This window comes from Dermacentor andersoni, chromosome 2 (assembly GCF_023375885.2).
Source record: "Dermacentor andersoni chromosome 2, qqDerAnde1_hic_scaffold, whole genome shotgun sequence".
Lineage (NCBI taxonomy): Eukaryota > Metazoa > Arthropoda > Arachnida > Ixodida > Ixodidae > Dermacentor > Dermacentor andersoni.
Genome location: NC_092815.1, coordinates 76,783,955 through 76,810,138, shown reverse-complemented (window position 1 = coordinate 76,810,138; position 26,184 = coordinate 76,783,955). Strand labels below are relative to the sequence as shown.

The 26,184-nt window shown below is 42.2% G+C and overlaps 1 protein-coding gene across 1 annotated transcript; it reads right to left on the bottom strand.

Annotated features, from left to right (window-relative positions):
* Positions 1-3,590: 3,590 nt before the first annotated feature.
* On the bottom strand, positions 3,591-24,240 carry LOC126541795 (uncharacterized). The gene is made up of 12 exons (XM_050188726.2): positions 23,966-24,240; positions 23,843-23,882; positions 21,634-21,786; positions 17,810-20,503; positions 16,367-16,491; positions 14,411-14,584; positions 12,135-12,200; positions 10,747-10,838; positions 9,868-9,941; positions 9,456-9,687; positions 5,788-5,890; positions 3,591-4,130 (listed from the first exon to the last, which is right to left on the bottom strand). Exons 1-12 carry the CDS (start codon positions 24,106-24,108, stop codon positions 3,890-3,892), a joined length of 4,137 nt encoding a protein of 1,378 aa, XP_050044683.1. The 5' UTR covers positions 24,109-24,240; the 3' UTR covers positions 3,591-3,889.
* Between the last annotated feature and the right edge of the window lie 1,944 nt (positions 24,241-26,184).

Here is a 26,184-nt window from a genome sequence, read left to right as displayed (position 1 = left end):
AATAAACAATATACGTCTAAACTGATTTAGTGTTCCTCTTTAGTGCCTCTTGAAATAGAGGGTTTGACTGCATTAGTTACAAAAAAAAGCTCTTCAGAGAATTTCTGGGCTAGCTAGCCTTAACGTTTCCCTTTAGTTTCCCTGCAGGACTACACGAGTAAAAAAAAATTAAATTATGGGGTTTTACGGGCCAAAACCACTTTCTGATTATGAGGCACGCCGTAGTCGAGGACTCCGGAAATTTTTACCACCTGGGTTCTTTAACGTGCACCTAAATCTAAGCACACGGGTGTTTTCGCATTTCGCCCCCACCGAAATGCGACCGCCGTGGCTGGGATTCGGTCCCATGACCTCATGCTCAGCAGCCCAACACCAGAGCCACTGAGCAACCACGGCGGGTTACATGAGTAAAGAAATAATGTAAATAACATACCTAAACAGGAGGAAAACCGTGCTGAGGCCTTGTAATGATTGCAGTAAATGGTTTGAATGACATTCGGACATACTTGTGACAGATATCAAGCTGGGCTGCTATAATGCAGCAATGCCTTTTTCGATGCTAATGCCTTTTTGCGCTTCTTGTAATGGTGAGTGGTTGCGGTCGACGCGGAAGGCGGAGCGCCATTCTTACCACGCACGAATGCCAAAAGTGCAAAAAGGCATTAGCATCGAAAAAGGCATCGCTACATTATAGCAGCCCTGAATGCAGGCTGTATGCTATATGGAGGACAACCTGCATGTATCAGCATGAAGTCAAGGAAGAGTGGAAAAAAAGGCAGCAAGTTACAGTAGCTCTAGCTGCAGTATCATTCAGGCACCTACTTTTCTTGTTGCCCTTGAATTCTGATTGCATTACTGTTGATAAGAACTGGTGCTAATAAATCATGCACACACAGCAAGAGCGGTGTCCCCTCAACAGTTATGCAAGACCAATTAGCCCAACACTTGATTCTAAAGTATATTTCTCATTGCATTGCTTAGGTTTTTTCTGCAGCAACTACACAGACTCATGCTATTGATAAAGGAAGTTGAAAACATGCTGCCCACACTTGACCTGCTGGTGGTTAGTCCTAAGTATTTCATTTCGTTACTGTTTCACAGACCAACAACCCATCTACGCTAGCATCTTGATTAGCTTATTTGGTAGAGTCACACCCTTGGAAAGGTGGTGGCACACAGTTTTTGCTCTATTGTAATGTGCACTTATCCTTTTCCAGAATCACTCACTAAAATATGGCGTGCATATTAGAATAGAGTCCAAAACCAAAATTACAATAGGTGGGGTACAAATCTCCCCTTCCAATATTGGACAGGGACGAATGATGCCTGGTCCACTATTACTTTAACTTTGTTCTTTTTTTTAGAAACAAGAGCAAATCTGTTTCTCTCTCTGGCTGCGAAAATCAGATGCATATTATAATCTAGGGTAGATTAGAATCAAGTAAACACAGTAATTTCTTAAGTTGCACTTTCGTTTTGAGGTATTCGTGCGGGCGTTTGTTGCTTTGCCTTACCTTCAGACAAATGCCACTTCTAAGTTTCATGAAATTTGATCTACATTGAAGGAATGGGCCTTCTTTCACATCTACATGCACTACCATTATCCTCTGAAAATCATGGGTGCTTACTGATGCCAGACATTCATGACTTACTGTTAAACTGTATTGCATAGAGAGTAGTATTCTGTGAACATCAGTGCAACCTGCACTAAGCGTCTTAAAGCAAAATTTTAATGTGCAAGCAGATCGGAGGCAGGAGTGAAAAGTATAAATGTTGCCACCTAATGCTGCAGTGGCAAGGGCACGAGAACACACAAAAATGTTTTAAAATGACATGCTAAATTAGCAGTTCCTTGTATTCATGCAAAACATAGTTTGACTTGCTGCTTCTGTTCCAGAAAGCTAGGCCACAACAGGTCTGCAATATGTTGTGTTCGGCTGTGGCATCCAGTGCTGAAATTGGCTCCTTCACAGATTAGGATGCAATACTACTTTGCAGTTTTGAATCATTTGATTTGTGTGTTTTTGTCCCAAAGCAAAACCGAAACTGACTACTTGAAGAAACATTTGTCAAAAGTCTGCAGCCTACATGCAATGAAGATGCCTGTGATATTTATAGCTTTCTCGAAAGCTGAATTTCTGGTTCACACTAATGCCCATTTTCTTCTATTGTTGCAACTGCTTAACGAGGATAAACTAACCTACAGCTGCAGGCATACATTTGAAAGAAGGCAGTGGCAATCATCTTGCTAACTTACTTTTACTTTTATTTTGTACAGGATGAGAACCCCATGAAGATTGTGCTTAAGTCTGTGATTAACCATTATAAAGAGTTGCACAAGGCCTTTGCAAAGAACTTAGAAAAAGAGCTAGCTGCAAGTAAAAAAGCGGTTCCCTCATGTTATTCCTGCTTTTATCACTGGCTGGGAAAAACTAACACTATTGTCACATGTCCTGAGCACAGTACCGTCCAGAACAGAGCTGACTCGCAAAACTTTGTAGGAGCTGTTTGTCATTGTTGAGTGCTTTTCTTACAAACCACTTGTAACATTTGAATGAATTCATAAATAAGGGTCATGAAGTTTACTACTATATTGTGTAGTCCAGTTATACAAGTACATCATACAGTAAAATCTCAGTTTTACAAACATCGGTTTAACGAATATATCAGAATAACAAACTTTTAGAATATTTCTAGCGGGTTTCCTATGCATTCTATGCAAAACTCCTTCAGTTAAACGAATTTCTGAATAATGAATATTTCAGTTGAATGAACTTGATCAATGGACCTGGGCTCAATTTTGAAATCAGTTCAACAAAGTTTTGCGCTCTGCAGCATTGGCTTAGCCGATGCCCGCCGCCTCCAAAATCACCTTTCCAGCAGCAGCTATGCACAGTGTGACAGTGAGCTTGTTACCTGTGCTGAACTATCAGATCTGGAAATTCTTTCCAGGGTTTATCCCGAAGAAGAAAAGTGCAACGAGGAAGATGCAACGTCATAGGCAGATTTAAATCCTGCAATACTAGCCGAGGCTGTAGGATGCCTTGGAAAGTTGTAAAGCTTCCTGTCTCAACAACAAGCTGTGCCAGAGGAAATGCATAACATAGGCTCTCTGGATAGCTTCGTTATTTCTTGAAATTTGGGAGCACTAGCGCAAACAAAAATTACACACACACACACACACACATATATATAATGTAACTATTACGTACTTTGTATATATTGATGTACATAACTCCATAAATTGCAATTCACACTTTTGACCAGATGTCTGCTGTGCCCTATGCTGTTCCATGTGCTAGTGAATATTCAGTTTAGTGAACTTTCAGTTAAGTGAACTATTTCCTTGGGTCCCTTGAAGCTCACTCAAGTGAAAGTTTACTGTATATGCGGGGTGTATACTGAGTTTGTAAAATCGGACTATATAATGTAGATATTGTGATAACTTTTATAAGTGTACTGAACTGTAAAAGCTTTGATAACCTTTTACTCTTCCCCACTTTTTCTTTGTATCTATGCATATTTGTTTGTCTGTCTGTCTGTCCGTTCGTTTGTCTATCTGTATATATATTTACAGAACAACAATGGAGTTTACTATAGTACTACAGTGATATTTATTTCTAAAACTGATAAAATGCAGACACACTTGGTCGTGAACAAAAATGAGACTGGAAATGAGTATTTACATGTGAAGCATGGAAACAAAAAATGTTGTGACACTTGTGTAGCGCCATCATAGTGAACCTATGTTTACAAAGAGCAGTTCCACCACACAGTGGTGTTCAATCATAACCATGATGTCATAGAGTGAACCTGTGAAATGCTAAATACACAACAGATGGGATGAGAAGTGACAATGCAGTGACATTTTTGGAGAATGAGCCACTCATCAGTGGCCAACGCAAGAGCATGCTCTTTTCTTTTTAGACTGTGTGCTGATGCACTTGAGAAAAATGTCCTTGGATGATGAACATTGAAGGATGAGCGTGTCACTCCACTTTCTGAGTTCGGCTGCTGCGGAGCTCTGTTGTCGACTCCTTGTAGAGTAACAACTCTTTTCGAGGAGCTTGCAGGAAAGGTAGTGGAGCCAAAGTGCGTTTGTGTATGGCTTGTAGCTCTTCCAGTCATTTCTGCAAGTCGTGAAAATCAAGACAATGCTTTGAAAACCAGCGGCAATGCTAAGAAACCATTAGCTAAATTAGATGTCATGCTAGTGTACACTGCTTATCCATTTTCTATACAATAGCAATTATCGTCCAGATCTGTGCCAACAAAAGCAAAAAAAGCTGGAAATTGGTGACAGTGACAGTCAAATTTTCGGTCGCCATCACACATCGCAGATGAAGAAAAAGTTGTCGCAATAACAGAAGTGAAAATAAATGCGCATCCTTAATTGGCTAAATTGGTTATAAGTAAGTAGTACTACATACCACTGAAACAGTCTCTGCAGGGCCGGTAATTATAATTTTCTTATTTTTAGCAGCCTGCAAACAGCACCTATTCAGACAATGCATGCCCCTGGTGGTTAGCGGCTATGATGCGAGTCCCGGAGCGCTTCGGGTGCTGCCTAATCTCAGAGGTCTTGCTTCACTTCCGGCGAGTGGTAATGGTGGGTAATAGCGGTGCAAAAGTGAATAAGGCTACCTCATAGGTCACCTCATATGGTGACCTATGAGGTGGCCTTAATAAGATTCTATGAGGTGACCTCAATAGAGTGCTTTAGTTGAGCGTCTTTACGGTACGCTCCGCTCCGAGCTGCCCCGCTAAGCCACAGCGGAGCGGCGGGCGATTTTTATGTTTTAGTTATACGTTTAGCGTAGCGGAGCGGACCTTTCGTAGTTGCAGCGCCCCCTGGCCAAATTCAGGGTAATGAAAGAAAATAAATACACCTATTGATCACCCTTATACAGTAAAACATATATATGTATATCTATATATATATATATATATATATATATATATATATATATATATATATATATATATATATATATATATATATATATAACTTATTTCTCCATGAAGTATCTAGACGTGCGCTTGTAATGCGTTTATACATGGAAAATAAAGCGCAGTCTTTGGGAACGCCACATGATAGCCAGCACGCTTGCTTTTTGCATCCAATCCAATCCTTTCTGACGCCAACGCTAGCCTAAGCGCTGCACGGCACGCTCCGCTCAGGCAGCTTCTAAGCGGACCGTGTTTTTCGCTCCGCTAGCCCGCTTACGGCTAAGCGGACGGTGCATGCGCATTCACGCTTCCGCTCCGCTTAGCTGCTCAGCGGAGCGTAAACACGCTCAACTAAAACACTCTAATAAGGTCACCTCATAGAACCACTGCTGGTGAGTGCATTATTTCCACTCACTGAGCAGGGGTTTAGTTACATGTAACTTTTAAGTTATTTATGCAAAAGTTCCATTTTTGTTGGCATTTTGATCCCAGGGCCTTATGAATCGCTCGGATACTGTCTTTGTATTGAAATGTTGCACGAGTTATGACTTAGTGCACTGCCATGGATGCACGTCTACCTGCTGTTTCATTCTCTGATATCTCAACATGGCTGGGGATCTAAAGAATCGTATGGTTCTTCCTTATTTGTTATAAACTACCATGTTTAAGATATCCCTCAGCAGGGGTTCACACGCAGAGTTCAAATTCAAAGCTCTGAGTGCACTTAACAGATTGGTATAAGAGCTGTGTGATGTAAATGACTGATTTGTCATTTCTATCATTTGTGCAGCTGGTTGTGCCTCGCATGATCAGTAGCGGGCAGAGTGATGGACTCACTGATTGTGCTCTTTCATGCGCCTGTAGATGTCAAACTGGTAGTCGCCAACACCACCAAAAAGCTCATCCTCGTGGGACACATCAGTATAGATGACTGCTCCATCTTGACACAGAGGAAAGAAAAGTCTGATGAGAACAGCACAAAATATTTCGCAGAACAAGCAGACAAAAATATAAAATCTGCTTAAGTGTTCAAGGATTACCATGATGTTGCTTCCTAAGAAATCGTGGTCTGGAAATTTTTTGAGGAATGAATAACACACACACGCAAAGCTAATACATTGGTAACAAGGTTTAAAGATAATGACAGAGTTAAATGTATCTTTCAAACTAGTGTTTTATGTTTGGAGCAATAGAACTGGCTTTGTAACTACTGTTAAGTACTCGTACGACTTCCCAGACAACAATAAATGTTTTAACAATTTTCTTTTTCTGTGCCAAACATGGGTCTGAGAATATTTGCAAATCTGGTGCTGATTGCTGCGTGTACTGGGAAGTTCAAGTGCGTATCTGAGCCATTGTGACACTGTCAATATTCCCATGAATAACCTAACCATATTTGAAATGTATTAACTGCTTGCAAATTATTATAAGAAAGGATACACAGTTGTTTTGGTCTTTCTAATTCTTTGCACCTTCCCATGCCACACTATTATGATTTCTGACTGAAATAGCCTTTTTCTCACTGCACAATTGTTAAAAAAAAAAAATGTAGACAATATTTTAGATATGTATGTCTACTAAATATCAATCATTTTTGCAAGAATTGAGCTTAACTGCACGGTATGAAAAAATTAGAATTATATGAAAATCAAAAGTACCATAGGCAAGCTGAACTCGTCCATAGCCACAGAATGGGTTAAATAAACTAAGCTTTCACAAGGATGTAGCTACAATTCTGTTTGCAGAACTTGGGTTTAGCAATTTTCTAGCTATTGTTTAAACAGACACTAAAGGCAAATATTAGGTCAATGTGGACTGTTCAAATACCATTCCAGAAACCTCGCAGCACCTGTTTCATGCCAAGAAAACACTTAGCTTAAGAGAAAATTGCGTTTGAAGGGTGTGCATACCTTTAGCACAATTAGAATCGTCCGTGCCTGAACTGGGAGTGATGATGTTGCATTCGCCATCACCACCATTTACTGCTGTCGGTGAGTAAAACAGCACCTAAGAGACGGCGCTACAGTTTTTGGCACAAAACACCAATGCGTGGCCATGGAGAAACTGAGCCATGACAAAGCTCTTGGTCAAGTGACACTGACTGTTCGGGCATCCCACGACGTCACATGGACATGGCATTCTCTACTACTCGCAGTTTATGCGAGTTTTGTCAGCCAGCAAAGCCAGCGCAGCATGATGCAAAAACAAAAATGCGGGTGGTGCAGAATTGAGCAAAAATTGAACTTTTCGACCACCTGCATTGTTGCGTCAATTAATCCTTTTTTCTAAAAATTAAATGGAACTGGAGAAGTTACATTTTCTTTCGTCTCATAAAGTAATTATCTTTTTATTATGTGTAGTTAATACTAGTCAAAGAATTATAGTGAGGAGTGCCTGCGTCGTTGGGCTAGTACTTGAATGTCCCCGTGTAGTCTCAAATCATGCACTGCACTTCCCTCAATTTCTCGATTACTAAAGCTGTGTTCACAATATGAACTTCCACCACACCTCCACCAATATTTTATGGGGATGTTGCGAGTATAGAAGGACTATATTTACAATATATATACAGGATGAGTGAAAGTAGTTAAGATGGCTGACAACCAACAATACGCAGCACCCAGCGTCTCCGATCCCTTCTTCTTCCTCTCTCTTCTTTCATCCTTCCGTAACAATATTGATGCCTTAGACTACCACTTTAGCTTGACTTAATATAGCATCCTATCAATTTCGGTAAGCCTAAATTTAAAAAGAAAAAGAAATTTGCCTAAAGCAGAGTCCTATGCTGAGCTTAGTGTGATATAAAGAACTGACTCATTGTCGAGCACTTCCTTACTATTTTCCCACTGCATGAACTGCCAGAAAAAAGACAACAGTGTCATGAGCAAACTAGTACAAGACAACAACTGTAGCTTTGTCTGCCGTTCACGTACACCAAATTTGAGAAAGCCACCTACTATGTGTGATTAATGCCAGCGTTTGGTGAAAGAGTGCTTGTAGCGTGTTCTGCATCGAAATAACCAAGTTACGGTGACCACTGCATTTCAGCGCTCCTGTCAAATAAACTGTTAGAAGCTTTATGTGTAGCAAATGTGTTATGGTTTCTCTGTAGATTTGTATGTATCAAGTATGCATGTGAAGCATATAATGTGTACTCCTTTCTATGTGTATGGGCACAGTAGAACCTTGTTGATATGATCCTGTTTCATGCAGTTGCCTGGCACCAACACTTGCAATTAAGAACACAAAAAATGACACACTAGTCTTTTTTACATGTTAATACAATCTTGGAAAACATTATCTTTAGGCACCAACATTCAGTACATTGCCAAAATTTGATCATATGATATGTTTTCCGACCGCTAGATCCCATGAGAACAAGGTGCGAGGCGCATGTGATCAGGAGCACTAAGCACCTCCCATGGTGACTTCTTCGCAGTAATTCCGCCCGTGTCATGCAAAAGTGCCGGCACGCACTCAGTTTCTTCCAGTACCAGCAAATCTCAAAATCTTGCAGGTTGTCATATGTCGCACTTACAGCTATCGCTGCTGACTTTATTGCAATAAGCATGTTTACCTATATGTTTTACAGCGAGTGTGGCGTAGTGCTGTTGGAAGTGTACTGCACGCTTTTAAGGCAATAAATAAAAGATGCCATCTTTCCTTCTGCAGGCAGCACAAAGTGAGTGCCATGTTTCGCTCCCGTAAGCATCATATTCCGGCGTCGCCCACCAGCTCGATTCTGTTTTGGTTACCCGACGCCCTCTTAGAACATTATGCAATAGGAAAACAACAAAGCACATCTTGGGCTGCTCAAGCCCCATCAATTCAACGTGCGTGCCACTACGATTCTTGCCGAGTGGGCACACTGAAAGTTCCTGTCCAGAAAAGCTGCTGACCCAGCCCGAATGTGAGGAGCACATAAGTTGACCGAAGCCGCAAGAACAACAATGTGCGTCGTGGGCTGCTCAGGACCCACCAGCTCATTGTGCAAGGCTTTGCATTACGTAGAAGTCAACTACACTTGAGTCTGCCAAATTGTTTTGCGACTTCGGGTCATACATTTTCCTGTTTAGTACCCTCCCCAGTCAAGTAGGTCAAACAGACAAAAACAAAGGGAGCCAAATACTGCACAAAGCAAGTTTCATGACATTCGATTGAGCCACAACCGCAGAAATACAAGAAACGTCACACTGACGCATATATAACGCTCGGACTGGTTTCGCCGTGAATTGATAAATATAAAACTCTGACCTTCATTTCATCTTTTAATAATGAACCTATTGCAGTGAAATAAACTAAAACAGAATTTTGAAAGAATGCATTATCAGTTTAAAACTGATTATGACTATTTATTTATTGTCCCTTTAACATTCCAATGCAACACTTGGCTATTGTTTGTTTCCGCAGCTGGGAATCAGAAGTACAACTTTACACCTGGCAGCACAGCACTGCAGCCACTGATACACTGTGGCCAGCAATACTAAAATGCATTACATGGTTACCTTTGCGTAACCTGGACAATGTGTAGTCAATCACCGAGGCCAGAACACCATTTGTGTCGAGACTGAAGCTACCCTCAGGCAGATGGCAGTGAATGTGACGTTGCTTCGTTGGCGCCACCAAAATGTTTCCCCAGTGGAGGTCGCGGTGCTCAAACTCTAGAGCAGTTTCGGCAACGGCCAATGCGCAAGCAACTTGGAGGAAAATGCTCCTGGCTTCTGTTGAGGAGTTTATCTGCAAAGAGAATGATGCAGAAGCTGCTACCAAAAAACACTTTATGACCTGAATTATTTGTGTGGAGGAAAAATAACCTGATTCCATTTAGAAATACTTCTATGGCTGAAAATGCCTGAAACTATTATACTCATCTGCTGCTTCAGGGTGCAGCAGCAATATATTACTGAAATGACTGACCTCATAATCTTCTAAGGATGTCCCGCCATCTGCAAACTGAAACACGATAAACTTCTGGTCTGCCTTGAAGCAGTCTGCAATAAGGAAAAACAAAAAGAAAGAAAGTGCATTGGCACATGTTCTTATGGTAGATGCATTGACATTACATGATTTTACACTAATGTAATTAATTAATTAATTATGGGGTTTACGTGCCAAAAACACTTTCTGATTATAAGGTACACCGTAGTGGAGGACTCCGAAAATTTCAACCACCTGGGGTTCTTTAACGTGCACCTAAATCTAAATACACGGGTGTTTTCACATTTCGCCCCCATCGAAATGCGGCCGCCGTGGCCAGGATTCGATCCCGCGACCTCGTGCTCAGCTACACTAATGTAGGTACCATTTACATTATGAAGCGATGTTGTGCATGTGATGACATTGCTTGAATTTAAGCAGTGCACAAGAATGAATTAAGTTGACTTCTTTATCTCTTGAATGTAGTGAATGATCGTCACTGCTTCACATTCGAGCATACTTATACCCAATATGGCTTCCACCACACACTCAGTACAGAGATGGCTGGTATCTCTCTACAAACTTAAGTGACAGGAGGGGGTGTTTGTAGTGAGAAGCACATGTAACACTTCACATTTAACGCATGGTAACTTCAGATTTAAGGCATGATAAACTACTGTGTCCTACTTGGCAAGACACCTACACTAAAACCAGAGAGAGAGAGAGAAAATAATTTTTAGTGTCCTCAAAGCATACAACATGTTTCTTTAAGACAAGAACATAAAGAGAGGAATTACAGAAATGCATGAATGTTGATTCGTATAAATCACACACAAAGGCTTGTATATTTAAGTGTTCACCAGTGCTCAAGTGCCTTACCTGGCCTATCGTTTTCACTTGCCCTTTTGGAATCAAATGCATCCCACTGCTTCAGGAGGGCTGGGTGGTACCTGTCTTGAATGTAGTATAACCTGTAAGAGTAACATTATGAAACTCTCCTTGCATAAATTGACTCACAATCAGAAAGAACAGATGCTCTTCAATGACTTTCTACACAATGTGTTGCAGGCTGCATAATCAGTTGCTAAATGTGCAGTAGACGCAGAGCGCTCTGCCAGAGGCCAAATTGCACTAATACCACATTCACCTGTACTTTTAGTACCACGGGACTGGGAGTATCTAGACATTAACTTAATATTTATTGTCTAAATTAATTTCTGTGGTTTTATGTCCCAAAACCACAATATTATTATGAGGCATGTCGTAGTGGGGACTCCAGATTAAGTTTAACCACCTGGGGTTCTTTAACTCAATGCACAGTACACGGGTGTTATTGCATTTTGCCCCCATTAAAATAGACTACACCACCACGGCGGGTTATTCATCATCTCCAGCAGAGCACATTTCACAATATGTGTGTGCTAGTTTTTAGGATACAAGAAGTTCAAACGGAAAAAATAAAAAATAAAAAAGGAACATTACAAAAAAGTCGCTGCAATAACGTGGTAGCCCTCTTTGTTCAGGCTGTCTTTTAGCTTTATTTAACCCTTCTACTATTGATGAGTATTTTCACTACTGTAATGTATAAGGCTATAGCTGTCATGAGAAATAAATACCTGGCAATGTGAACTGATGACAAGCATACCTATCAGTTTGCTTCTAGTTGCAGTTTTTGGCACAAGGTGGCAGCACTGGCATTGTGTGTATTTTTGGGGGGGCTGCTTGAATGCTTTTATTGGAAAAAATGGCTGTCTGCATGCCTCATTTCTTAGAACTTTCTGGGAAATGGTACAATTTTGGTTACTTGCTGCTATACAGAAAAGATTAAGATGAAGTAGGTCAGGCAACTTGCTTGACATGCTGCACACATGAAAGAATCAGTGTGTACTACTGCCAACTGAACTACTTGCATGCATCCTGGAATTTACTGGGGCGGTGTGCACTTGCGTGACCAGAGAAATGTGCCTCTCAACCTCAGGTTATGCGACCAGGCGACAAACTCGCAACTCCTGCAGACCATAGACTTCTGTTGGCAGCGGTGTACCACACTTTCTTGAATTTATTAAGCTCCCACATTTCCTATACTAGGTATGGAGGAGTGCCAGAAACGTTTTGTATGGCAAACATTTTATTTCCTTCTAATCTATATACCTTACCCACTTTCGTCAACGTGGGTATAAAAAGAAAGGGATACTCAATTGAATGCCAGTAGATATCAACTAGAAGCACAGAAAAATCTGCACATGTATGAGTGCGACTTCAATTACCTTTTCACTTCAATAAAATTTGGGCAGATAGTGTTTCGTCCCTTCTGGGAAAGAGCACTCAACTCCCTGCAAAAAAGGAAAAGGAATGACAATGATGCTTCACCTCATAACATATTCAAGATAAATGCCAAGTGTAACAGTACTTCTGCTCTTAGACACTTCCTTCACAAGATTCACAGTCAGCCACAAAAGTTATGAGATGCAGGAAGCCTGGGCACATAGCTTTAAGTTCAGTTTCAATCTATAGAAGCACTCTGCATTCATACAGCTGAAATTCACATTTGTCATGGAACCTGTGTCTCAAACTCTTGTAGCTGGTTGTACAGCAACACTGAAACCATGGAAGACGAGCAACTGTGAATATTCGATGTAAGAGCCGCAGGGTTTCCTGGTCAATGCCAGATGGGCTCAATGCAAGCAGCACAAGCTGGGGTGAGCACGTTTAAAGATGTTGCAGCCAGACAGTATGGCCAGTATAAAGAACAAGTATAGCAACCTGACCTTTCTTGGAGGCTAAACAAAGCGCACAGTGAGTGGTTAATGCGGACAAATGAGCAACCATCATTTGATGCCAGCACAAACGCTTTAATGATATGACTTAAGAGGTGAAAACAGTGGCATTGTTGTTTATCAACCGTGGATTTCAAGTGATGACAAATGCAAATGTGCCAGCAGACACCGTTTTTAAAGAAATAGCAAGTTATAAATGGGTACTGACACAATGAAAAAAATAAATAACTGCAGATGGTTTAAAAATTTCAAATTGACAGCATGGTTCCAGAATTCTACAAATGCGCAACAAATTAATTATATCCTCTTTTGATGTGACCAGTTCAAAATGCGCCCCAGAAGCAGCATGGCTTCCCAGCATAGACGAACGCTCCTTCTACATTACCAACAATGTGCGAGGTATCACAAGTCACTCGCACACCGCTCAGGCCAGGTTCACTGATTGCAAGCCACACCATGGCCATGCCACCAAAAGCTTGGCGCATCACATCGGCCATTTATTCTGTGTTTTTCCATATTTGACAGGAGAGAGAGGGAAACGTTAATGGCAAAAAGGAGAGGTCGGCCTGAGAAGTTCCCTTGGCCTGCTACTCCTCCATATTTGACAAGAAATCTCTGCTGTCAGTGCTCGAAAATGCACAATGCCCTACTGACCTTCTCTTCCCCATTATCTTATCATGCTAATGCTTTCAGCAAGACAATTACAGTGCGCCTGCAGTGCGATTACTGCACTGACATAAGTGTCAGAGACATATCACATGCCCACAAGCCTAAATTTTTGTGACGTTTCAGAAGCTCTTCTCTCACACACTCAGCGTCACTTATTTGGTGCATGTTTTAAATTCCTCACTCTAAAGGCTAGTACAATTCACTAATTATTGCCTGTTCAAGGAAATTAGGGCTTGAACTGTCATTTTGGAGTTACCAGCTATCTACTTAAGAAAAAGAAAAGGGGGGGGGGACATTTTGTATCAGCACTACTTTAATTGGGGCAAAACTTGAACAGGAACGTATACATGTCACCTGCAACATACAAACTACAGCACTTTCAAGTGGTGACGCCTGGTGCCAAAAATTAAGCAACACGCACTCAACAAGTAAAGCTGCATCCATCATATCATTTTTTTGGTGGTTTAACCAACCGGTGTGCACTGAAATTCACGCTCCTCAAAGTAAGTTATCAAGCATGTAGCCTCAGTAGAAGCAACAAAAGCAAGTCATCCAGCAAGCCAAGATGCAGTCATTCCATGGTGTGTAGGTCATCATCATCATCAGCAGCAGCAGCAGCATTCTGTTTTATGCCTACTGCAGGATGAAGGCCTCTCCCTGCGATCTCCAATTATCCCTGTCCTGCGCCAACCGATTTCAACTAGCACCCGCGAATTTCCTAATTTCATAGCTCCACCTTGTTTTCTGCCATCCTCGACTGCGTTTCCCTTCTCTTGGAACCCATTCTGTAACCCTAATGGTCCAACGGTTATCTAACCAGTGCATTACATGACCTGCCCAGCTCCATTTTTTTCTCTTGATGTCAAGATCCAAACCGCTCTCTTTCTGTCTCTTAACGTAACATTATGCCTAGCAATCTTCGTTCCATCGCTCTTTGCGCGGTCCTTAACTTGTTCTCAAGCTTCTTTGTCAGTCTACAAGTCTCTGCCCCATATGTCAGCACTGGTAAAATGCACTGATCGCACACCTTTCTTTTCAGTGATAATGGTAAGCTTCCAGTGAGGAGCTGACAATGTCTGCCGTATGCAGGTACATACTGACAAATGATGGCTTCTGGAAGAATCTGTGCAGCAGTTTTCTGATTTTCTCCATTCACAGGGAAGGAACCCTCAATGGGCACAATCTTGATGGCAGACGCTTTTGATCCATGTCCAATTCGAAATACTTCTCCGTATGTGCCCTCGCCAATTTTCAGGCACTGCTTGAAAGCACTGAAGGAAGAAATAATGTTTAAATATTGCACATTTTTGCCACCAATGCATGAATTACTGTATGTTTAACTGTTATATAACTTCTCCCTGGTACTTGAACATCTTTACTTGGAAACTATATCAGAACATTGTGATGAAAATTGCCTTCAATCAAACAGCTTTACAACAGAGCTGTATGTCTAAGACAAAATTTTCACATTTGTGAAACAGTGAAAGCAGTAGTGACTGGGCTTACAAAACAAGTCTATGTCTGAACTTTTGCTTTATGCTCACAACTGTCCCAACCGCTTTTACAAAGATTTGAACATTGTTGTATCTTTTTTTTTCTTCCTCTCATGAGGGTTGTAATTGGCGGTACAAGAACATGCACAGGTGGGCTTTGCACACAGAAATACGGTATACACTCAAAACAATACAGTCACGGTAAATACAGTCAACTTTAACTCATCTGACCTTTTGCTTGTTTTTATCATGGTCAAAGGTAGTGATAGGTGTTCATGTCTCCATGCATAAGAATTTTTTTAAATTTAAGCAAGACTCATTTTTCTGTGCTAACACTGAACTCCAATGATTCATCATTGGCCAGCCATGACTGTCAATCAAGCAAACAGGCTGCACTTCACTTCAACCATCAGGTGACAAAATTTCACATCTGTTTTCTCTTTACTTGGAGGTATGCGAATATTTGAAATTTTGCATATGAACTGAATGAACAGGTCTCTTCAATATGTATTCGGTATGAGGAATCACTGTCCAAAATTTTAAATATTCATTTTTGTTCGGATATAAGAGATAACAGCACTTGTTTGAGTCTACATGAAAAAAGACTCATGCAAGAAATGACTGTTCCCAATGAATTGCTGTCGGCGAGCAGTGGTAGTTGCGTAAGGGAACCTTTTTTTTTTTTTTTTACTGACCTCGTGGAGCAAATGACTTCTGTTCAATAATTTCGAGTCATTCAATAAAGATTCCTTGCCTATAGACAGCCTACATGTATATGAATTTGTAGTCGTGAAGGATGCAAGACAATTTATTGCTTAGCCAGTCTCAACAGGTCAATGGGAAGAATTTGCAGTACTGTAGCATCACACTTACCTCCTTTAATGATCACAAGTCTCTGTGCATCTGGTGACATGCATCTGGTGATGTGTTGCTTGTCTGTTTCATTACTGTCATCGTTGCGGTGCACCAGATAAAAACACCTCTTAGCCATTTTCATTTATAAGCTTCTTAGTTGACCGGACGTCTAATTGTCAATGGCGTTATACGTATTGGATTATGTAAACAAAGCTCTTCATCAAATGGACTCGACGTAACCTCTATATTTTATTTGGTTTAGAAATAAAACTATGAATATTCAATTTGATATTCGAAGGTCATTCTTCTGCAATATTCATATTCAGTTCAATTAGGAAATTTTACACCCTTACTTATTACACGTTTCTGAGCAATCTCAAGAACACAAACTGAATCAGCGCAGCACAGGAACCAAGAATATGCTGGGCTGTCAACTGGAATGGCAGTACATTGCACTTGCAGCTCCCGTGTGGATTCTCAGTGAGGTTACCGAAGTGCATGCTCAAGCAGTACAGGAAAAGATTAAATTGAAACTGGCAGAAAGAGTTGCTTCACTAGAGTGAAAAAATATTAATACGTCGTGTTCTATGAAAGCTATCTAGAGGGATGAGAAATTTTTTTTGGGATAAATTGAGGTTAATTGTAGTTGGAAGTTGCGTCTAGAACAAAGCAAGCAACAATTAGAAATCAAGGAACTCAACGCACCCGGCACCAAGAGCTTGCTTGAAGGTCAAGGCTTTGCTCTGACGGCACATATCGAGTAGCATTCGATTGGCATCCAGTGGGACTCCTGAAGGAACTGCACTTTTGCGAGCCATGGTGAGTCTTGCCTGAAATTGATACAATTTTGAAGTTTTGAATAAGCAATGTCCACATAAAAGTGTTTTCGTTTACAAGATTCTTAACAAAGTTATATGCATACAACAAAACAAGGGCCACAGCTATTTAAAAGTAATTAAAACAAATACTACAGGCCCCTCCTGAAATACTTTATAGCTTTTTCTGAGGTGTGGAAAAAATGTTTGCCCAAGAAACTGCATTTCTAGGTTTTTGTAGTTTCATGTGACTTTATGGGTCAAGATTATTAAGCAATTTAACTACATGCATTAGTGCTATGGAAAACCAGTAAATTGTGTTCACTGGCTGGTACCACTGATGCTGTCGTAACAGAAGTGAGAATTTTTAATCCGTGCTTGCAATGTGAAAAATGACGCTAGTGCCATGCATCTATTGCCATTAGAAAGCTTGCCTCAATACCTCTCAAATTCAACAAAGTCTTACAGTGCGGCGAGAACTGTGCAGTGGCTGGCAGAAGAGGTTTATGTCATAAGTGATATTTAAGTTTGGACCAAGATGCCATGCTGCTTCATGATGCTCAGAGATAAAGGAATAGAGAAACGTCGGTGTACCCTGAACACTCCTGCATTCCTTTTTTTTGCAAGACTGTTATAAGAGGTCGCCATATCATTTCGTATCTGATGCTGCTAGTACAAGATTTCCAAACAACTGTTCTGCAATAGCAACTATGAGATGCACCTGAGTGATTGCTACAGAAAGGCGAAGTTGCTCTAGTGTGATCCGATATAATTTGGCAGATGTGCTTGCATGCATGCGAAAAGCACTTTTCTTTAAATAGTGCACTTTTTTTACCAAAGGCCACACTTGAAAAACCATCCTTCCCATGCCAAAGAAGCTATATACAAGTTTTATTCTGTGTTACTGAGATACAATCTATTCTGGAAGGCTACTGAAGAAACAAGGTTTTTTTTAGGTAAGCTAGAGGAGCGATTTCGTTGTGAAAAGCAGTGTAACCCACAGAAATATACAGCAGCATACACTGTGCCCTCCCGAGACAATACAAGACCAAAATATTGCAATCCATCATTTAATTTGGATTGATAGGACATATGCAAGCTTAATCGCATGACTTGCATGAACTGTTAACTGTTTCAAAAGTTAAGATGAAATAAAATAATTTGTCTAGAGGCATACAACTGACATCGATGTGCCCTCCACATTTTCTTAAACTTTTATTAATGCTTCATAAGTCCACTTTCTAGCACCAAGCCTTTCCTTAAGTAATTACTGACTGCAAGTCTAATTATCACGCCATTAAGTTCCAACTGTTATCTGTCATGCAATACTGACCTGTCGTCTCGGGCAGGCAGACCAGTTGTTTTTACAAGCACTCTTATTTTGTGAAGAGTTGCAGTTAGCACCAATGATGCGCTCTTTTGGCGCACAGTCTGACCGTCGATTATTTGAGCAACTCATACGTTGTACAAGTCTCTTCTTCAGTGCAGCTGGAGGAGGAGGTTGCATGAGCTGGCGCTGAGTGTCGAGTCTTTTAAGAACAACCTTGGTCTCCTTGAGCATTTTAAGCTTTTCGTTGAGTTCATTGCACATGCGTAAGCATGGTGCTAAAGGTTGCTCAGAGTCAGTTTTGTGCTTGGAAGAGGCATATGAGCTAGGTATCATCTGTGTTGCCGAACCACCAGTAGCACTGCTCACGGTATTTTCGGTGTCACAAGTCAGAGCAACAGCTGGCAATGACAACGGTTCATTCTCAATGGCCCTGCCATGTTGTCCTTCTGACCTTTTCCTAATACTATTGGCATATTTGACACTCTTGTTATCATTATTTTGTGGAAGCTTTTGATCCACTTGGCATGCAAATGAATTGATAATTTGATGACACTTGGAAATCAGAATGTCAGGACTACATGTGGCGACTGCCATGTCTGCGTTCTCAGCTTCTGAAAGCTCTCGAAGACAATGCTGAAACGGTGTGTTCATGCTTCGATGCAGAAGATTGCCCCTCTCATCCAGATGAGCACTATTACTGTAGAACAGTTCAGAGGAGCTTGTTTGGCTTTGATGGTGTCTGTTCAACCTTTCCGCATCAGCAAAAGTTGCACAAAGTGGCTCATGTGTAAGCAACTCTCCACACGAGCTGGTGTTGTCTGCCTGGACTTCATTTTTGGGCTGTATTGCACATTGGTCTCTCAGATCTGTCAGAACAATGTGCAGATCTTTCAGCTGGAACTTTTCCCACAGAGCACGCTCCTTTGACAAGCATGACTGCATGTTTTCATTAGCGTGAGTGCACTGTGACTCACGTGCTAAGGATGCACCACATATGTCACTATTGACTGGATGGGCTTTTCTTTTGCTTCGAATTTTACTCCGACCTCTCACATATTTAATTTGGAACTTTTTACACGTGGCAAACTCCCTTGATGAGAGTGACTGTTCAGCATCACTTTCATCACCCAATAAAGATGTGCGTGGTAAGCAATCGTGTGCATTTTTGTTCAACCTTGTTTCTTGATGTTTTAGGTCTGTGAGAACAACACGCAGCTCCTTAAGCTGGAACGTTTCCTGTACGACATCTTCCTCTGACAAGAATGCCTCTTCACTGTCACTTTGAGCAACCAACAAAGATGAACGCAGCAAGCACTTATCAGCATTTGATGTTTTCATAACGTCAACAAGCTTGACACGCAGATCTTTCTGAAATACGAACAGCTGTGAATTGTTTCCTAGTATTTGATGTGAAGCCTCTGGCTCGATAAATAGGCGACTTTTGCTTTTCTCAGTGTCACACAGCTTTCCACTCCCTTGCGAGTCTAAAACGTCAGACTTTGCAGAATATACAGCGAAAGTTGCATGTGGTTTGCTCAAGGCTCCTCCTTGAAGGTCTGCAACCTCAACATAAAAATCTTCCATCTGAGCTTTTTCCTTTTGAGTTACAGAAAGCTCAACAGAACTCTTATCATGTGACAGAGGCACGATGCTGCATTCTAAATCAGACCTGCAGTGGCTGGTCGAAGGACTCATGTGCCTGCTACTGTCTCTCAATTGGCTTCTGGCTTTCACGTCGCTGTCTGGAACATTTCCCCAAAACAAGCCACTGTTGTTTTTATTTGAGGGAGCTTGAAACTGCACTGCACTGGCTAGCTTTCGCTTCAGGCTACCCTTTACGTTACGTGACCCAGTTCCCTGGACTTGTTTCTCCAAAATGGCAGAGTTTTGTACTAAGACAGAGTTGTTACAGATGGTGGATGGTGCAACACGTGGTGTCTGCATTGCGCAGTTGAGAAACCACGCCTTTCTTGCTTCCACTCTGTTGACTTGGCCGTCAGACACTGGTGTGCTGACGAGGACTGGTGACCATTCTTCTGCCATAGGTGTATCCCACACTGAATTCGAAGCGTCTCCACTTGTAAAGCTCATTTTGACTCTATTTCTATTTATTCCATCATCGCGCTTGCACTTTGTTCTATTTCTCTTCTTCCGTATAGTAATCCAGTCACTGTGATCTCCTGGGATGAGAAATGAGGGAACCAAACCATCAGCAGTGTGGGTTCGTTCCTGTCTAGGCCTTTTGTTTCCTTCATATGCAATAGAGCTGTCATTTTCCATAAAGTGAGGGCTGCTGATATCAATGCTATTCATGTCACTCAAACTAGACAGCTCGATGCAATCTGTGTAGGCCCTATCATTCTGTTTTATATCATTTTTTGGCGTTGAGCTGGTGGGGTTTACTGGATTGCCAGGAAGCTTTACCCTGCTGAGGTATAATGAGAATGACTCATCATCCTTGAGATGACGCCTAGGTATCTCACATGATGATGTGGAACTAGTGGAGCTGTGGCTTATCGCAGTCGACTTGCTCTTTTGAAAATCCCCTTTCCTTATTGAAGTTGGTGGCAACTGCTGTGTCTGTGGCTTCTTGCTCTTAAGCGACAGCTTTGTTGGAAGTCTCTTGACATTCTGCCGTCTTGGTCTGGCTTTCCTGTCTGCCAGGCTCTGTGACACACCATTCTGCTGGGCTGCAGGCTGTGGAAGGATGAGATCAGAAATTAACAGTGAGATTACAACAACTTGTGTTGATGGGGTTTAATGCCCCAAAACTGCACTGTGGGCTATGAGGGAAGTCATACTGGAAGCTACAGGCTAGACTGATTGATAGACTTTTTTTCTTTCTATTCTAACAGTAAGTTTACACACATCAAGTGGACCCTAAGTGGACACTGAGTGCACACACTGGGATCTCAGCACCTGGAATCTTTCAGCATTTACATAAACAGTAGTAAACAAGCAGTTTTACATTTCCCTCATATTGGGATGCAACCACCATGGTCTGCACTTGATTACACTTCATTGTGCTCAGTGGAACCACTTAAGTCATGATTGGATGGGCTAGGTCACCTAATTGCAATCCTTTCTAGTACAGTGGGCCCTGTCCTTTCAATACACTTGTTTGTTAATCCTTTGGAGTCCTTTTAGCAATTGTCTTCTGTGCATTCTATTTTTGTCCCGTCCTTACATCCACCTATTTAACCATGTTTCATCACTTAAGTCACCTTCAGCTCTAACAGTTCTAATTGAGGCTAGGGCTTTCTCGTCTTTAACATGCAGCTTTTCCTCATGGTGTGCTTTAATACAGAGCTGGCTTTTCAGCAAGCTCGTGGTTTTCCTCCCTCTCTGACCCTAGGATTACCCTTAACATAATTATCCCCAGCAGATGAAAGATGATACTCAAGCTTCTTGCCTCCAGTCTTCCAGGAATTAATTTTTCCCCATGCTTCAAGTCCAGCTACAAAAAGCACTGTCTCTGGAGATGCTACTTCTGTGCCGCAGCATATGAGCTCCTGATGTCACATTCAGCAGATAAAACAAAAACCTAGTCTCTCAACCAGCCAAGCGACATGAGGTGTGAACATTATTTCGGTCGTGCCAACGTCCCCCAATAACTGGCGTCAGCTTGCAGGATGGTTAACAGCTGGTGAACACTACAAGGAATCGTCGTGTTGCTGCTGCTTTCAACGCATGACATGCCTGTCATCAACTAGCTGCTTGTGCCATATGTCCTCACCACATCTATAATCCCCACTGTGACAGTTACGTCCAGAGAATGTCAGCAATGTAAGGCAATGCAGTTATATAAACTTTTGCACACTACACACCCATTTCCTGTGGGCTTTGGAGTTCTGTTGTGAGCGCTTCCTGCAGGCTCGGTCGTCAGTACGTCCACAGGGAGGTCCAGACTTCTTTCGATGCTGATTTTCAGATTGCTCGGAGCTGATGTTGAACAGGTTAGTTACATTCCCATACTTTACCTACAATGAAAAATCAGAAGCGATTACAGGCGATTACAATGAATACAGACAACTTGCACAGGTCAGAGGACTTTGCGACTCTTTCAATTATGCTAAAGGTGTCGCTAATACTATTCCCTGGGCGGCGAAAAAAAATCCAACAGCCCTTCAAATGCCGAGAGACGCTTGTTTGAGTGTTAAAAACCAAGTTTTGCCCAGTATAAAGCCCAAGCTTGGAAATGTTCGTACTGCCGCATTCTAACATGACACTTGCTTCACAATAAGCACTCCGAAATGTCATCATGAATCTGATGGCGTGTCTCCGATTTTGCTTGTTTCACTTGCATTATGTGTTCTGGTTCTTCTGTCAACTGTGAAAAGCTTCAGTACAAGGTGCCTTTACAGGTATGATTACTACGCATTAGGCATGCATTGTTTCGAGAATCCCTGAAATGAGAGGTGTGCCAAAGAAGACCACTTTCCTGACCTTTAGATCAGTTTAAAACTTTTCAAAAATGAGAAAAACATATAAATGCAAAAAAAAAAGAACTGTGCTGAAACCACAGACGATGATTGTGAATGTTGTGAATAGCTGAACACTTCTAGGAAGCTATTTGCTTTATTAAAGGAATCATGCACTTGGAAGCCAACATTTGATACAGTGAAGATATTTAGGTAGTGTGTGTTGTTTCAATGCATAATACCTTAGAGAACAGAACCATTAACCAGCACATCTGTAGCAGTAGTATACGTGGACAGCACGTGCTTGATTCTGGACAAAGCTCCCATGTGGGGGCCGAAACGTCATTAAGTTTGGTATTGTTTCGGACAGTGCATCACTTCGTGCTTTTTTAATAAGAGCTGTAACAACTGATGTCCCATAACGAATTTGCCCCGCAACTCAATTGAGCGAGAAAGCACACCCTTTGCATGAAAGTTCAATCTCTGATCCCCAAGCATCTGCCACGAAAATATGTGAAAGAGCGTGTTTCACTTTAAAAGACAATGTAGACCAATACTGTGCCATACATGTCTTTGTCCCTTGAATCCAATTGTTGTCACTACAACGGTTAGCAGCACGTTATGACCAACAAATTTCAGAAGCATTATATTGTTTTAGTGTGTGTTTAGCGTTTTGTCCAGCTGGAACGATAACTACTGGTACAGTTCTGTTCAGACAAGTAATTGAAGTCAGGAGCTGCTATGTTCTTCCTGCGCACGCATATTGAGTATACTTTGGACGTGCCTCCAGAATTGCAAAGGAGAAACAGTGACATAGCTGGAACATAGACTGATCTGTGGGTTGTGGCTGCCGAGACCACAGTGTGCCAGGGGTGTTCGCATACAAAGTTGACTGCGGACAGTTGATCTGGTACAACCATGGTACGCAGAGGCCTCAGTGACCTGTGCCATTTTTGAACCCCCACTTACCCTTGAGTGTCCTGGAGTTACTGTGCTGCCCGCTTTATTATAATCTTCAGGCGTTCCTTTGTTGCTATTATTTTAATTTTCTCATGCTGAATGATTTCATGGGGCCAAATCGCACAGTAAACGTAAATTCCTTCCTGCTGAGAGAAACTCTAGCGCAGCAGAGAGAGAGAGAGAGAGAGAGAGAGAGAGAGAAAGGCACATATGTTAACCAGAGGTAGTTCTGGTTGACTACCCTGAGCGGGGGAAGGGGTAGGAGGAAAGAAGGAGAAAGCGCGGAAGAGAGAAAGAGAAAGAGGGACCAGCACAAACCTACCGCGTATGCTATAAAGCTGGTAGCAAGCGGCGCTCTTACGGTCTATTATGAAGGCCTGTAGACCTCAGGAACCTGAGTAAAGAAGCGCAAAAGTATGAAGAGGCGTCCAAACGGCACGCTACCTTCATGAATCATCTGGAAAGAACGGTACGCTGGCGTTTGGATTACTTCTGGACGGAACGCTACCTGCAGAACTCTTGCGTCTGGCGGAAACTTTAGCATTTTTTATCACTCCGTTTGGACAGAACGATAGACACTTCGTTTGTTGAAGCTGCTAGACCGTCATAAGCACGAGTTTCCGCGCAAACAAAAGTGAAAAATCTTCGAACTTACTTTTCCTCTTGGAGCACGCTTTATCTTCGCCGTAGGGTTGCTGGTGAAGAAAGTGAAGGCATGAATAAAACAAGCTTTTCTGGGAAGCAATTGATGCCGTGTTTATAAAGTTCATGTACCTACCATAGGCTGTCGAAAAGAATTTCCGACTGATTTCTCGGCGGCGTTTGAAGCAAAACCACCTCGGGGCTCCAGACGCGTTTGGTATTGGAAGCTTCGAGGAAACTCGATTTGTATCTCCTGCCATATGTTTTCAGGAGCTTCATTGTTCACGAATTTAAACGCTCACACTGTTTACACATCGCTCTTGCTCGCGCACCGCAATGCAGTACAAACCAGAAGTTGCTACGTCTGTTACTCCAATTCGAATCCGAGCGCTACGACCTCAAATTGGATTGGATCTGGCTTGATGATAAGTGACGCCTAGAGCATGGCGACCATGACACGTTTTAACGCATAGAGTTTCATATTAGTATTTATTTAGAAACTCTAGGATTTTACGTATAGAGTGGTCTAACACGTCTTGCATGAAGAAAATTTGCCATCGAGATATATTACCTACTATTACCCAAGAGTAGCCGTCGAAATAGGTGGTGTTCAAATCTAGGTCACAAACAATGGTGTTCTTTAGATTTTGAATGCGAATCTTAAAGGCTATGCTTTGGCTGGTTGAATACGACGGAAGCGATTTTGGGAGCCGAAAACACGTTATCGACGTCGGGTTTGAGCCTACGTTGACTTGAGCACCATAGGTTTTTTTTTTAACCAACACTTCGTGCAGGCTTGTGTAGTCGAGTGTTGTGCCGGGCCAATGCCTCCTTTACTAGATGCCTGCCGCGTTGTCCGGTAGCTCGGTTCCGGACCCTCTCCCTTTTCTCTCCTCCGCGAAAGGGTGACGAGCGCCTCTCATGGCGAACGCCTGCAACTTGCAATCTAGTGCTGCGGCCTCTGAGACTACCATGGCATCTGTCACCGTCTCGGAGGCCCGCGATAACGCCCACTAACCATAGAGTTAGTAGCCACTAACAGACGCCCGCGCATATAACGCGCCGGCGGATGCATTGTTGTTCTACTAACTCTATGCATTCAGCTAGAGTGTACTAGATTCGGAGAGTGGGTCCAACGAGGGCTCCGCGCTGAGGCATTTTTTATTGAAAATCCAGAGGGCGCCACCATCGCCTTCTTCTGGAGGCCACGCGCCGCGCGCGCCGGTCGGAGAACGTGCCCAACAACAACAACAACAACAAAAAAAAAAGCACGGCCGCGGTCGAGCGCAGCGTTGTGGTTGCGTTCGAGGATGACCGTGCCTGGATTAGCTGGAGTCACGCAGTCAGATGGATCGCGTTTGCATGCAGTTTGCTTTCCTTACCTTATGTACGTGTTTCACTGTGTCATGAGAAAACGAAATTCATAGCTGATATTCCGAAGAAATGGGGACCCCGTAATGGATGAGTTACAGGAATTAATGAACTGTGTGGCATAATTAGGTGTTACATAAAAATTGGTAAACCTTTGTTTTCTTCCTTTCTCAAGGCGATATATTGAATGCTAACAAAATTTCCCCGATGCCCTAATAACGGCAGCGATTTGAGATTTAGGGAGCCTATACGGGTCACATTATTGTTTACGTGCAGCACATTTTTTTTTAGGTTAATTGCCGGTTTTGAAAATATTTACGGAATAGCCTTTTTCTTCCCTATTGTTGTGCGTCATATACGCCTGAGATGTAGTTGGTTTTCCAGACCCTCTGGGTGAATAAAGCAAAACACATTGTTTATATATAGGAAGCATGTTATCGGTTGTCTATGTCTTCGAGCTCGCGCAGGTTTCCATTGACACATGCCTCCAATCTGAATGACCGTTCAACTGAGAGCGGGAGCGTTCTCTTTGTTGACCGGCCTTCATCTGTTGCATATGAGGTCGTTCTCTTTCGCGTGGGCTGCTAGGGTGTAGGCTGCTCGTAGAGATAATCCTGAAAATACGGCAAATGATTGTGGGTACCGCAACAGACCGAAGCGCAGGCCTTCCACGCTGTGTAGATACTTCCTGGCCTTCAATTGATATGCACATGATCCCTCAGTATGTACTTTGCATCAAAGTGCAACTCACGAATGGAGTCCGTGCGGTGAAGAATGAGCTCCTGCACGCGTCGCCGTTCTTCATCTTTAGGGACTCCGAAGAGCGAGAGCTTGGCCTAACCTTTCAATCTACTGTATACGGTGATGCAACCCACTACCCAACAGTAGTTCTTTCGCGGAAGTGTGCTCATCCTCTCATTCTTCGAACACTGTGCCAAGTCGCCGAGTTACCAGACAAACCATAACACATATGCAAGGGCCGTC

What these genes read in the sequence shown, in the direction of transcription:
- LOC126541795 (XM_050188726.2), bottom strand. Translation starts at nt 24,108, where the DNA reads ATGAAGCTCCTGAAAACATATGGCAGGAGATACAAATCGAGTTTCCTC. An exon ending in AGCGTGCTCCAAGAGGAAAA is followed by an intron (nt 21,787 to 23,842) that starts GTAAGTTCGAAG and finishes TTTTCATTGTAG; the next exon opens with GTAAAGTATGGGAATGTAAC. An exon ending in CATCCTTAGAAGATTATGAG is followed by an intron (nt 9,688 to 9,867) that starts GTCAGTCATTTC and finishes TTCTCTTTGCAG; the next exon opens with ATAAACTCCTCAACAGAAGC.